The 14691-nt window shown below is 42.5% G+C and overlaps 1 protein-coding gene across 1 annotated transcript in view; it reads left to right on the forward strand.

Moving 5' to 3' along the window:
* The window catches only part of kcnh3 (potassium voltage-gated channel, subfamily H (eag-related), member 3), a 51961-nt gene extending 39408 nt beyond the window's left edge, over positions 1-12553 (forward strand). The window contains exons 8-15 of the mRNA XM_037239650.1: positions 212-571; positions 1687-1886; positions 1995-2244; positions 5131-5345; positions 9682-9941; positions 10381-10481; positions 10558-10610; positions 11023-12553. Of these exons, the coding sequence (XP_037095545.1) occupies positions 212-571; positions 1687-1886; positions 1995-2244; positions 5131-5345; positions 9682-9941; positions 10381-10481; positions 10558-10610; positions 11023-11931 (2348 nt within the window). The 3' untranslated portion in view covers positions 11932-12553. The remainder of the gene's footprint in view (positions 1-211; positions 572-1686; positions 1887-1994; positions 2245-5130; positions 5346-9681; positions 9942-10380; positions 10482-10557; positions 10611-11022) is intronic.
* Positions 12554-14691: the final 2138 nt, after the last annotated feature.

Raw genomic sequence — 14691 nt, forward strand, 5'->3', positions numbered from 1 at the left:
ATTAACACTGGGCCTCAATTAATTACTAGCTGTGTATATTTACACTGGTACCCCAAGCCCCCCATACTTTCTGCACTTGAGTAATTTGAGTAATCATTTACTTACGTATTACATGGTGTTGTTTTGCCTGGCTCCTCTGCAAAAAAAAAAAAAATCTTGATCAATTATGATTATGGTCCCTCTCTTTCTGCTCCTTACTCTCCATTATTAGGTTGGCTCCATGAGTTGGCCAAGCGTTTGGGGACACCTTACTTCCTGTCGTCTTTGGCTACGCCTTTCCCCACTTCCTCCGGCGTAGTCTCGGCCAACAGCAGCCAGTGGAACGAATCGGGCTCAGAGTCGGCGGGTCAAGGTCCCTGGAACTCCAGCCAGTATGGAGGGAACACATCGGCTGGCGAGGGCACATCGGCGGGAGGTTCGGGGGTTCTGGGCGGAGGCCCGTCCATGCGCAGCAGCTACGTGACATCGCTCTACTTCGCCCTGAGCAGCCTAACCAGCGTGGGCTTCGGGAACGTGTCGGCCAACACAGACTCAGAGAAGATTTTCTCCATCTGCACCATGCTCATTGGTGGTGAGTAGATGCTCCCTTTTTCCAATTCAGTTCAGTAATTCAATTCAGTCATTTTCATTCCATCAGGTAAGTTGATTCAAAAATAGACACAGTGGAAATTCCGACAGTTAATGATCATTGGGGCTGGCTGATTAATGGACTTCTGTTGCTTGAATAGCACAGATGTAATCTTTTGACATTGAAATGGAAAGCAGTCCAATAGCAGGCAAGCCATAATGTTTTGCTAAATTAAATGAAGACATTTTAAAAATAACTGAGGTTTAGTCTCGCCTCTCCCTTTAGTGCTACAAAGCCTGTGGGCAGTTTTCCAATCTTTGCTGTGTACAACTATTTATTTACTTTGGGGGGAAATTTTATGAATCAAAAGTACAAGTGATATCGGTACTAGGTATCGGTGACTACACAAGAATGGAGAATGTTACTGGAATCAGTCTGAATAAAAGTGGTATCGAACATACCTAAGTTTGGCCATTTCCAACATGTCCTTGGAAAACCGATTATTCCGTCGTTGCTACAAATATTTGAGCTACATTTACTAAATACATGAGCAACGTTCAATAGTAAATAATCACACATTTTTATAACTTCAATTATAAAGTTCTAATATCTGAGCCCCATGTGGTCAGTGCTTGATTGAATATCAGAAACACATTCGTGCAATAACTTGGCATGCAGCTTCCATCGTTAACTCACTTGCTGTAAAAATCTTTCCTTCGTTAAATTAGCTCAAACGCAAAAAAAGGCTTCCGTCGGTTTTTAATGAGCTCACTCCTGCTGAGAGGTGAGAATTGGAAAGTGGAAAGAGACAGAGAGTGATAGGAACCCGATGGAGGTGACCTCTTAATTAATCCTGCTGAATGTCATCCTATACGGTGAGCTCCATGTGGTCGCTCTGCATTCCCGTCAAAACAATGTTCACACAGTCCTACTAAACTCATCACTAAATGAAATTAAAAAGAACCTTGGGTTAGGGTTGTAGGTCGCTTGCATTTGGCTGTAGTGTATAAGAACATGTAAATATACCTGAGGTCTTATTTTTTTCTAAAATCACATGACAGACTGGGTAGTAAATGCAATTGTATTATGGTGGCATTACTCAACCACTCTTCTCTCAGCGCTGATGCACGCCGTGGTGTTTGGCAACGTGACCGCCATCATCCAGAGGATGTACTCACGTCGCTCGCTTTACCACACGCGCACCAAAGACCTGAAGGATTTCATCAGGGTGCACCGCTTGCCCAAAGCCTTAGAGCAACGCATGCTTGAGTGTTTCCAGACAACCTGGTCGGTCAACAACGGCATCGATGTCAGTGAGGTACAACAGAAATATCACTGAACACAGATATGTAAACACTAACAAAATACATTGCAGCTCTGCTTACCTGCTTACCTGCTAACGATAAAACTCTGCGTCCCTTCTCAGCTTCTGAAGGACTTCCCGGATGAACTACGGGCTGACATCGCCATGCACCTAAACAAGGAACTGCTCCAGCTCCCGCTCTTTGAGTCGGCTAGCAGGGGGTGCCTGCGCTCGCTTTCGCTCATCATCAAGACGTCGTTCTGCGCACCCGGCGAATTCCTCATCCGGCAAGGCGATGCCTTGCAGGCCATCTACTTTGTGTGTTCGGGTTCCATGGAGGTCCTGAAAGACAACACTGTGCTCGCGATACTGGGTGAGTGCGCTCCGTCAAACTTTGGCGTTATATATATATACACACACACACACCAAAATCCTATTTTCCTTTTTTCCATCAAACATGTCTGGCGCTCGTCTTGAGTCACATTTCAGGTCAAGATATTTTGAGATGGGATGGTAACTGAAAAATTGCTGACACTTTCATTCATTCATTCATTCATGCATTTATTTATTTATTTATTTTGCGCCGTTTCTAATTTAGATTGCGACAAGGTAAAATCAAAAATTCAAACAAATGTATTATTTTTTTATTTTGCGCTGTTTCTAATTTAGATTGTGACATGCCGAAACAAGGTAAAATAAAAAATTAAAACAAATTAAAAAAAAAAAAACATGTATAGTTTTTATGCAGTCAATGTGTGTGTGTACTTAGCTGCAAATGAATTACCTCAGGGTGTTTCACCCTGTGTTGCACTGATCCAACAAACCACATTTGTGTTTTTGTATGGAAGGCAAAACTGAGCCCCCGCCTTCCTCACGTGTGTGTGCACATGTTTGAAGGACACATGTACAACTCCAACATCACATCCTGAAAAGGTCACAATAGGTTGAAGTAATGGTGTGTACATGTGTGTGCCCACGTGTAGGTGTAAGGTGAAGTGGATTTGTATCCTAATGGCAAAGGCCTCGTATTTGCTCTTGCCCAGGACACACAAGCACACATCAATCGATGCAGCATGGGGCTGCGCTGCTATTAAAAATGAATGGGATACTACATTATTCATATCTCTAGATTATTAATGCTGGAAAGTGTACACACAAATATGCTTGGACCCATTACACCTTTTCCTTACAAAAAAATGGTGTCTTTTGTTGCTGTTATTGTTGTGATCAAGTCATTTACCTAAAACACTAACTAGTTTAGGTGATTTAATTTAAATTACATTTATCAATCATTTTGTGTATTTCACAACAATAAAGCTACATATTTACCTTCACAAAAAGAGTTGATGTTTTCTGTTTATTAGTCAGCAGGAACATAATCAACCATTCTTGCTTCATTAGCAGAGCTATGTATTCGATCTTGCAGTATTTACAGACAGCAAATTAATCACATCAGCAACTGCACCTCCCCCACTGACTTTTCAGAGGTGTCCCTCAGGGTTCGATGCTGGGTCCTTTTTTGTTCACATTCTATATCCTCCCATTGGGTAACAGAATTTGTCAAAATGATCTGAAATTCCTGTTATGTTGTTGACACCCTTATTTACTGACAAAGTATTTCACTAAAATAAAAACCCTGATGCAAAGAAACCCTCTACGACTCAATCGCGACAACACAGACATAATTATCATAAACCTACGGTCGGTCACTAACACCACCCAAAACTAACCTCGCAGTCTCTAAATTCACACTTTCTTCTTCTCTTGTTTAGTCTTTGGGTTCCTTAAGTGTGACTGTAGTTAGTACATGTGTCCCACGAGTAAAATGCTCCCCAGTAAACAGGACACGTTTTTCTTGTTTTGTTTCCTTCTCTAATCTTGACCTTTCCATTAACTTCATTGACATGCACACATGCGCATGCCTTAATGGAAGAAGGAGTGATGATCGATTTTGTAACCTTTTACAGCTAACTAGAATGACTTGCAACATGGGAGTAAATCAGTGCAGTGCATTGATAAGTACGTACAACTAGAAGACAGCAAAATAAATGTCTGTCTCTAATAGTTAGAGCAAAAATGGCTACACTGTCTCATTCCCTTCTAAGACAGAGTTGTTTGCATGTTGAAAGCTGTAAATAGATGTACATTTGAAAATTGGATAGTCTGGGCTGTTCATTTACATGCAAACTACATTTTACTGAAGCTTTGTGGCCTTTGTATGACTTCTCTATCTGTGTGATTATCTCATTTGTGGTAATTATTTTGTTTTGTTATATGTAGTATTTTTGTGTGTTTATTTTAGTCAAATTTGATACAGATTTTTTTCCAACCGATCCACACTTCTGATTTCGTCCAGTTACCATTGTCCTTTATGGGAAATGACTTTCTTTACACTTCTGATTGGCTAACAAAAGCCTTACAAGTGTTACATCTCCCCCTGTTGTTTTGGCACACACGGACGGCAGCTACATCATAAGGAAGTAGAATGTAACAGCAACACACAGTTAACAGGATCATGACAAAATCGCCATTTGGAGAAGACAGTCCAATTTCAGAACAAACGTAATACAGACAAAGAGTTTGCAAATCACTCAAACTGGCAGGAAAATATATATATTATACACCACACATACACACACGCAGAACGACTCATCGAGTCTGCAAAGTGTCACTTTGGGAGCTCCGTCTGCGACTCAGTTGAATGTTTTGCAGCAATTATTAACGGCAGATTTCCCCAAAGCTGCTGGCGGGCGTTGTCAAGTAGGCCGTCGCTCATCATCTGTGCGACACGTAGCGGAGGAAAGGGGGAGACAGAAACACAGATGGAGGGAAAGGCATGTACAAGATGTTTGTGCGACGGTTTTGATTTCTTGTTTTCTTCTCATTCCTCTTCATACCTCCCCCCTCTGCCATCATGACGGTCTGGCATCACCCCCATCTCCACCTCCCCTCTGTCACTTATTTCTTCACCACATGCTATCGCTCTTTTCTCGTTACTAATTCCTGTCACCATCCTCTCCTCTGCAGTACCAATTATGGTCTGCACACAGTGGGACACAAGAATGGATGACTATTATGTTGTTATGTTGTCTTCATTACTCATACACCAATAATGTTATTATTATCCATCCAGAGGATAGAGGGTCAGATGGACTACTTAGGATCTAATCCATGTATCATTTATCTAAAATTAAAATCAAGCTGAATATTTTCTAAATACATTCTAATGTTAAAATAAAATGTGCATGTCTCCATGTAGGTAAAGGAGATCTGATTGGCTCCGACTCGCTGACAAAGGAGCAAGTGATCAAGACCAATGCCAACGTCAAAGCGCTGACCTACTGCGACCTGCAGTACATCAGCCTGAAGGGCCTCCGAGAGGTGTTGCGACTGTACCCGGAGTATGCCCAGAAGTTCATCAGCGAGATCCAACATGACCTCACCTACAACCTGCGTGAGGGCCATGGCTCAGATGTGAGTTGATATCTTTTAATGTCAGGCATCCACCTCAACATATCAATTGATGTGTTTGAGGTGAGCACTTAATTTACATGTCTTCATGTGCAACCACCGGCATGCAAAATGAAAGCCACAGGGGATGCTCACCTCTCGAGCGGCTCTCACGCATGAAGGCTATGCATGACCTGGCTAATGTGAATTTAGTACACATGCACTGGGATGTTTACACCACAGTGTGCAGTCACACACACACAAACAGTGCAGCGGCGGGTGCTGCAACAGCAGTGGGAGCCAAGAATAACTCAGTGCTGCTGTTTGAAGCCGTCCTGCTGCTAAAAATAGAGCAGGGAGATGAAGGGGGGGAAGCACGGGCTCTCCCTGGCTCGCTGTGTCCCCTGCAGCTGCTGCTAAGATTGGATCACGCCAGATAAAAATAACCCAGCCAGTCGAGGAGGAGGAGGAGGATGACTACGGCTGGTTTCGCCTCTTCATCTCCCACTGCAGAGTTTTTTTTACTGCAGAGTCCAAGTATGCAAGTGTGCTGACATGAGAAAAGTTTTATGCACGAGGAGGACAGTTGAGGCACATGTAAACACATGTGGGGAGCAGGCGGCCATGTTGTTTGTTTATGCTGGTAGAGCAAATCATACAACAATAAATTAGGTACACCTTCAGATGGATGAATGGGTGCACTCTATGAATGGATGATTGAACGGATGGATGGATGGATGGATGGACGGACGGATAGATGGATGGATGGACGGTGGCTGATGGGTGATGATTAGGCTGATGGATCAATGGATGAATATTTAGACGTGGATGAAATTCTCAATGAAAGAGTGGATATATGGACTGATAGATGAATTAATGGCAATATAGCTAGATAAATTAATCAATGAATTAATGGTTTAATTAATAGGTAGACCAACTGATGGGTAGAAAGCTAGACACTAGAATTGTTTGTACTGGATGTCCGGAATACATTGGTGCTGAATCGAAGGCCAAACGAACACTTAATAGCAAGAACTCCTTGAAGACGTATCATCCATACAACTAGACTGATTAACCTCACGTCACGTGGCATACATGTGCCGTGTATGTCTGCTCTCCCATGGGAAGTCAAGGGCGAGAACTTGTATTGATAAGTGCTGCATATGCAGAAACACGTGCACCTATATTTAAGAACACACATTTCTGCTGCAATCACACACACAGACACGAGTCGCACGGCAAACTCAAGCACGAGCACACTTGATGAACACGCCCCCACATCGCACATGCAGGGTCTCTTTGGATGCCTCTCGAGCCGCCAGCTAAGAATAGAACAGAAGGAGCTAAAAATAAATCACACTGCCACAGGAGGAAGATGAGGAGGGAGGGGGCGGTGAAGGAGAAGATGCTGAGCAGTCAATGATGTGGGATGAAGGGGGAGAAAGATGCAAATGGAAAATCTGTCTGCATGATGAGACATGAAACACAGTCATTATCAGACATTGCTTCTGTTTTTAGACTACGAGATGTCATTGTTCTAAAGACGTTCCTTGTGAATGAATAATTAATGTGATGCTCGACTGTAGTAAGGCTTTGAACATAGTTTTTCTTAGCAAAACAAAACACTAGTGCCACACCGAATACAGACAAGCACAAGTATTTGCGTAGCTCATATAGTACTGCATTTCTCACTGCATTTGTCTTTATTTATGTATTTTACATTATTGTTTATTGTGTGCATCCGCATTTTGTCAATTTTGCTTTTATGTACATTATTCTGAATACGTCTTGATTTGATTGTTTTTTTTTATTTATTCATAGATGTATCTAATATACAAAATCCTGTTCATTCGTTTTTATGACAATGACAATTGTCATGTAAATGTTCTTTTTTATGATATTATCTTTTGAGGTTTTTTTTCTGTGTGGTATTTTTGTCATTCTGATTTAAAATAACAAAGTCGCATAACTAAAATAATAGCATAAATGAAATATAATGCATCATGTTTTGCGATGTTTTAATGTGCCTAGAAATATATAAACGGTATACATATTTATAAATTGATTTCTATTTTCCTCGTTAATTGCGTCCACGCAATTGTTCTGTGAGCGAAGGCTGTAAATCGTATTCTGCTGTGAAAAAACATAAAAGTACGGCGGCTATTAACCTGAAATGACACAACACACACTCATTCTCGGGCCACATCTGTCATGTTAAATGAGGCATCTGACAAAACAATGCCAAAAAAAGACAAAAGGAGAAGTCCATTAGGATACGCTAATTAGACTAACATGAGCCTCGAGGTGGAACTCTTAATTTCCCAGTTGGCTTTCAGTCCTCCCCACCCAGCAGCTTTTAAATATTGACTGAAAGAATGAAATCATTGATGAGAACAAAGGGAGTCAGGGCATTCTTTACTAACCCCTCTAATAGATCACTGACTTACTTGAGCTGTCTAAGGTTTTGGGTTAGTATTGATTCTGTCACCGGATTTTAAACTTAATTTAAATTACCAGGTTTTTACTATATACCTGTATCTTAATGTTGGTCATTATGGTGGTATTGGGAGAGCTAAGGTTTTTTTTTTTTTTAGGTGGTCCTTGGGGCAAAAATGTATTGCCTAAACACAGCCAGGTGGGTGCTAGTCAACCATGGGTGCCATTGCAGAGGTGGATAGTGGGGTGGGGGGGATTAAGTCAAATTCTGCTTATTAGGGTCACATATTGGTTTGGGCAGGCACTGCATGTATGCATCTGTGGAGATTGTATTTTGGCCTCGGAAAACTTTATTTCTGAAAAAGTGAAAACATTTGATCAGTTATTTTGTATTAAAATTTAAAACAATACTTTTGTATTGTATTAAATGTATAATAACACAGAATAATTTATTTATGCTCAGTATTTTTTTGTGTTTGCATTTATTAATGAATTTATCAGACTGACCTGTTCCAAATATTTTAGTCTTGTGTCGCTAAATAAAGTCATCAATATATTAAACTGAGTGTGATGCAAAATAAAATAATTATCATGAAACTTAAAAGCATTTTTATGGTTCTGAAGGTGGAATTTTACATTTCGTACAGGTGTTGCTCGTCCCCGGTTGCTTTGTCTGTTACCATGGTTTCTGTTGGCGTCGCCCCGCCCCTCCCGTGTTACCTGTAACCACAGTCACCTGCCTCTTGTTACCTGTTTGGTATTTAAGTCCTGTCTGCCAGTCACTCCGGTCGGGTCGTTGATGTCTTCACGTTTGATTGTTCTTGGTTCTTTTGCTTCCTGTCTTTGCCAGTTCTGTTTCGGTTAGCCAGTCTGTCGGTCGGTCCGTTAAGTTATGTCAGTTTGCCGGTTCTGTTAGTTTGTTCCCCTTATCCTCGCTTCCAACTACCTTTTCCCTTCGATAAACCCTGGTCCAAGCTACATTTGGTCGCCCTGCTCCATTCCGATCCGTGACATGTGGCTGGTGAGCGTCGGTGTCAAATAGCCTTGTCAGCTGGAAAATGAAAGTGGAACTTGTGTTCCACCTACTGGTAAATAGAAAGTACTTACGTGCTGTTAATCTACCAGCCAGTTGAAAGTGAGAGGATGAAACATCCTTGGTTTAAAAATATATATATATTTTTTTGTATTAGTGTGTGCTGATCACAAGGCACGATTTACTAGTTAAATAGGACTAACAAGTTTCGGTGACTGTACTGTGACAACAAAGAAATCCAAAATCAGATTGGTTAGGTGACAATAAAAGGTCATGTTGAGGATAAAAAAAATTATATGTCGCAGACCTCTGTGAGTGGAAGCCTCTGACGAGTGGCGACCATCTCATGTTGCCACTTGCTAAGCACGGCAAAGTTGAACACATTGACTTTCTGCTACGTTTTCAAATTATTTCCTATCTCGACGACAAGATGTTTTCATGACTCCATTTAATGGATCATTATATAAAACATGCACTGATAATGTTTTCAGAAGAAAAAACAGCAGTTGTCAGTAACAATGGCTGCTGAAGGTGGAGATGCCAATTGTTAATCAATCGCTGCAATCTTGAGCATTTCACGTAATGATTGTGAGAGAACACCAGAACCGAGAGAGAGGCTGTGCAGTGTGTCATTATTCTGATACTTAATCTGCTTTTTTTTTTTTTTTTCTTTTTTTTAAAAAGTCAGGGAGTCAGATGCTATTAAAATTTGCACTGTTAATGTTTGTACACATAATGAAATGCAGGACAGGACCTAGGCAGCTAAATACATGATATGGCATCTAGGTGAAGTCTGAAATGTGATTCAGCAAAAACATATAATATGACCCTTGTGACCAAAATATCTTGTCGCTTTTCCAGTTTAACTAACGGACTGTGTGTGTTTGTTAGGCTGACTGGGAAAGTAATGGCGGCCTGGTAAAGAAGCTTCCCTCAATACGGGAGGACGAGGAAGGGGCCGACGAGGAGCAGAACTTGGTGTCCCGTGCTCCCCGCTCACCTTTGCGTCTCAGCCGTGGGATCAACTCGCCACTGCGTTCCCCTTTGCTACCCCCGAGACCCTTCCGCGCCCCCGCCGAGCAGTCCCGACCAGTCACTTTGCAGATACCTGTGGTCAGCTTTTCAGGCGCGCCTGCAGAGCTCAGCCCCAGGTAAGTCGTTTGAAAAGATGTTCGACATTCTTGATCCTCAGGACAAAGAGTCTACTAGTTCATCGACATTAAAATGGCTATAATAAATGTTTTAACAGCTTTCCATGCGACCCTGCATACACCCTTAGCAGAGTGTCTGCTCCCACTGCAAAGAGGGAGGCAGATTGGTTGCTATGGCAACGTGTACCAGGCTGCCTGCAAATGGACAGTGCGTTGTGCATACTGTCAATCAGAGAGAGAGAGAGAGCAAGAGAGAGAAAGAGAGACTGACTGAGCAAGATTAAAAGTATTTCCTCAGGAGCTCGTTCACAGCAAACTAGACCACCAGAGATGGAATCAGACCTTTACAAAACAAACTTGTCAGACTTCAAATTTCCATGACGCAGCTGGTTGACTCAATGTGTCCCTGCAAAATCACAAAACCCTCCCGTCTGCATAGGTTTGTGGACGGCATCGAGACGGAAAACAGTTCCATCTCCTCCCAGAAGTTTGAGTTCAGTCCAAGCATGTCACCTGCAGCCCCACCGTCACCTTATCTAGGTAATGTCCTCCGAAACCCGCATGTGAGGTCTTGAGAGGTTTCACATTTTTTGTGCGTGTACGTGTGTGTGTGCAGGCAGTCGAGAGTCATCCGAGATCAAGCAGAGTGTATACAAATTGACAGAGGAGGTGAGTTGTTGCTGCTTTGATGCATGTTTATGTTGTTGGTCTATCACCCTGATCTGTTCTAGACTCCTAGAAAATTTGCAGTAGTTCACCATGAGGCCCTTAGAGGACTGTACAAGGACTTAAGTATGGAAGGGAGCATGCATTATTTGTAGTTATTCCAAACAACTTTTTAAGAGGCTTCAGTATGCATTTGGTCATCGAGCAACTGGGCAACAACATTTCAGATGAATGATGCTACTTTAAGAGATCTTATAATTTAATCATAAATGGATATATTTATGAAAATGTGAATTTAGTTGAGAGCTTGGTCATGGAACGATTTTGTGAAGGTATGAATTTACCCGACGATAGTAAATAATTAGCCTATGTTAGCCTCACAAGCTAAGGATTTCGCTACTCATTCACCACACAGATGAACAGCCTCTCCAGACAAGTATCCAAGCTCAGCCAGGAGCTTCTGGAAATGACACGTCTGCTCAAGCCCCTTCTCCAGAGAGCGCCGCAGCCCCTCTTGGTGGCCACCGAGCCAAATTTGACCCCGCCTCCCAGCAGCAGCGTCAGCCGGCTGTCGGCGAGCGCCAGCTTAATGGCGCCCGCTCCCACCACGCCGTGCACCCTCCTGAGATCAGACACTCATTCCTTATTGGACGGTGGGGACGTGGAGGGCGTGGACTTGCCACAATGCCTTCTCCCCACTCCTCATTCACCACAAAGGCCTAATTCTTCACCACCCCCGTGCAACAATCACCCCTCACCAAAGGAAGGACTTTTTGAGGGGTCCCCAGTCTTGGCGTCCTCCAGTATGTTTTTGTGCTCTCCGCAGGACCACCCACCGCTGGCGTCAGGCACTCCGTCACCGTCGCTTTCCTTCTCCATGTCCCTCTCCTCCACTTCGTCCCTTTCCTCCGGCCAACCGTCCCAGCAGGCCAGTTCCGTCAGTCGCCGAAGCCTGCTCCCCCCGCCTCCTTCCCAGGACACGCCTCCTCCGCCATGGCGCTCACACTTCTCCGCACCGGCATCTCTTGCATCCTCGCCCGGAGACCGTTGTTTGAGACCGTACCCGTCCGTCCCGCTGGTGTCGCCAGTTGTCGCAGCTCTACCTTCCCTCCTCTCCCTGACTTCGTCTCTGGACTCACCGAGCAGAAAATCCGAAGAACTCAGCTTTGCTCGGGCTTCTAACTCGCACCTTCATCGAGAGACCGGGCGGGGGGACGATGCGCCCCAGGAGATGGAGATGCAGGAATGGCGGGCCGAAGCGGGAGAGGGGAAAGTTTCCTCTGAGCGCATCAGCTTCATCGATGAAGATGAGCCGGCTGTGTGAGGGGTAGCAGGACAGAATGAAACAGAATCAAAGGAGACGAGATCAGGGAAGCAATGGCGCTACAACAGCACTCATTGTCTTAAGGGGTGTCCAAACTACAGCCCAAGGGCTTTTTGCGGCCTGCTGTCCATTTTTTCCGGCCCGCGGCAAATACTAAACTTAACAATTGAAGCAACCCTGCATTTATAACTTCACGTTCTACAGAGTAGCAAGCCAGAAGAGAATAACAACAGCAATTATTTTTCTTATCTGTCATTTCCTTGTTTTCAAGCGAATTACGATTGTTAAGGTGTTGTTCAGATTGCTCTTGCTTTAGTTTTGATGAGATTCTGCTGCTGCTCAGTGCAAGAGCGGATCTGTTCTCATGCTACCAGCCACCCCAAAAATCCCAGAAAATCCTTCAGTCTTTTATTTACCAGCGGGCATATTTTTACCTGTACGGTTTGGGCATGTTGAATTGCAAAGTGGCCCTTGGCAGAAAAAGTTTGGACATCCCTGTCTTACAGTATCTCAGCGGTTGGCGGTCCATCCCTGCAGCGACTGTAGCAGAACCTCCTTGTGGAGGAGCACTCCAGTTCAAAGTCGCATTTTGCTGAGCTCCAACATTTAAAAAGCAACCCCCCCCCCTCCCGCCCTACATTTAAAAAGCAACCCGACCACATTGGTCGTGCACTCCTCCACATCAACAGTTGTTTCCCAGTCCAAGATGAAAGCATTCTTCAAAGTTCAGGAGTTTTTGTTCGAAGGACTGATTTCGTTGATTTTGATTGTGAGCCAGCACAAAATGGCTCAACCCCCTTGGTAAAGAAAAAAAATAACATACTTGCGCACAGTTTTTATAAGAACAGTCACAAAGTTTTTAAATAAACTTGGAAGGATTTGCATTCTAATGAGAATGACGGATGAACATTTTAGCCAGTTATTCTACTCCGCAGTCCAAAATGTTATTCATGAGTCATGCCTGCTATATTATATTCAAGAGAATTTTGATCACAGTTTTAAAAAAAGAAACATTCAGGATTTCCCAATCTAATGAACATTTTTTTTTAAGATATCCGACACACAATAGCAAGGGTAGCTTGTGTCGAAAGGCATTTTGCTGAGTAGCCAACACATCACTTTCGACACACTAATTTTCAGGGATTGGTCTTTTCTATCTAAGGAAGAACTTTGTTGATTTTTAATATATAAAAATTGCAACCTATATTGATTTTTAAGTATTTTTGATCCAATATAGCCCAGCAAACAACTATCAATGGTTGAGATACGTAATTATGGCTGAATTTACACTCCAGTGCCCAATTCTAATTTAAAGTCTATATACCTGATAAGTGTTGGATTTAAAACAAATTTAAAACAGACCTGATTCCAATGTGAGAATATGCATGTTTTTTTTCACTTCACGCATGCCAACTGTGCAACGTGATGGAGGGGAAACAAATCTGCAGTTTCACTTAAACCATGCAGTGTAAATCCAGCCAGAAGAAACTTGTTGAGTTTGAATTGATTTGAAACAAGAAGTACCTTTTTATCCTTTCATCCTTTTTATTCCGCTTATCCGGGGTAAGGCTTTGCCAGGCTAGCCAGGACACATAAACCCTCCAGCGTGTCCTGAAATGTCTCTGGGGCCTGTGAGGTTCAAGTTCATACGTGATTCACTTAGTTTGCCTGCAAGCCACAGTTCCCACCCAACTGAACATCTTCAAATTTCCGCCATCTTTTTTCCACATCCCCACAGCCTGCAACACACAAAATTGATGTTTAAATGTGACCCAAGATAGTTCCAGTAGTTGATCTCTGGTTCCAGACAGTGATGATAAGGAAGAACCCTGTTGATTTTAAATGAGATCTCTGTGACAACAGGCGAGGTTGCCCAACTTTCATTACCATCTCATGTTCTAAAAATAAACCAATTGATTTTCATGTAAGTGATATCTCACCTGAAATAACCCTGGTTGGAATTGTTTGATTACCTATCTTCAATTATTCAGGGACTGTAGTTCCATACCTGCTGTAAAGGAGAATCCTGTTAATTTTTAATTCATCTGATGCAAGAAGTAGCCAACAACACATACTTGATTTTAAAGAGTCTTTGGCCCATGATAGCCCACGTGGCTTCAAACCTTCAGGAAATATGACTCAATATCAATGAAAGATCCCCCTGAATACATTATCCTTTTCATTTAAACATCAGACACAATTTTCGACCAAACTTTCAGGCATCCTTTGCACCTCATCACAGGAAGAACCCAATTGAACCCACGCTAGCTCAGGTTGCTAACAGATGATTGTGAAAGTTGAGGCAGCACAATGTTCAGGGACTACCATCGATTGTCACCACAATAATCCTTTTAATTTGAAAGGATATTGATTAATTTTTGATTGCCAATCTTCACAATTTCAGGGAAAAGGGTTCGACTGTATTGTATACTTTTGAGGTCAAATATTTCCAAATAAGAATTTTCATAGTTTTCAAGCCTATTGATTTTAAAAGGCTTCTGACCCATGTGCCTAAATCTAATGTCATGGGTCTGGTTGACCATCATCAAACAAAAGCAAAGGTGCGACCCGATAAAAAATTAAAAAAAAAGAATTCCTCCCCATTTGGTGGTTTTATTCATGGTGTGTGCCAAAGACAAAATTGTCATTGATAGGAGATAGCAATGTGATGGTAGTAGGACTCTATTCTATAGTATTGTGACAGTTAATCCAGACTTTTACAACTTTTGCATCATTCCTGAGCTTTAGCCATCCAACCAT

Source organism: Syngnathus acus, chromosome 21 (assembly GCF_901709675.1).
Source record: "Syngnathus acus chromosome 21, fSynAcu1.2, whole genome shotgun sequence".
In the NCBI taxonomy this organism is placed as follows: domain Eukaryota; kingdom Metazoa; phylum Chordata; class Actinopteri; order Syngnathiformes; family Syngnathidae; genus Syngnathus; species Syngnathus acus.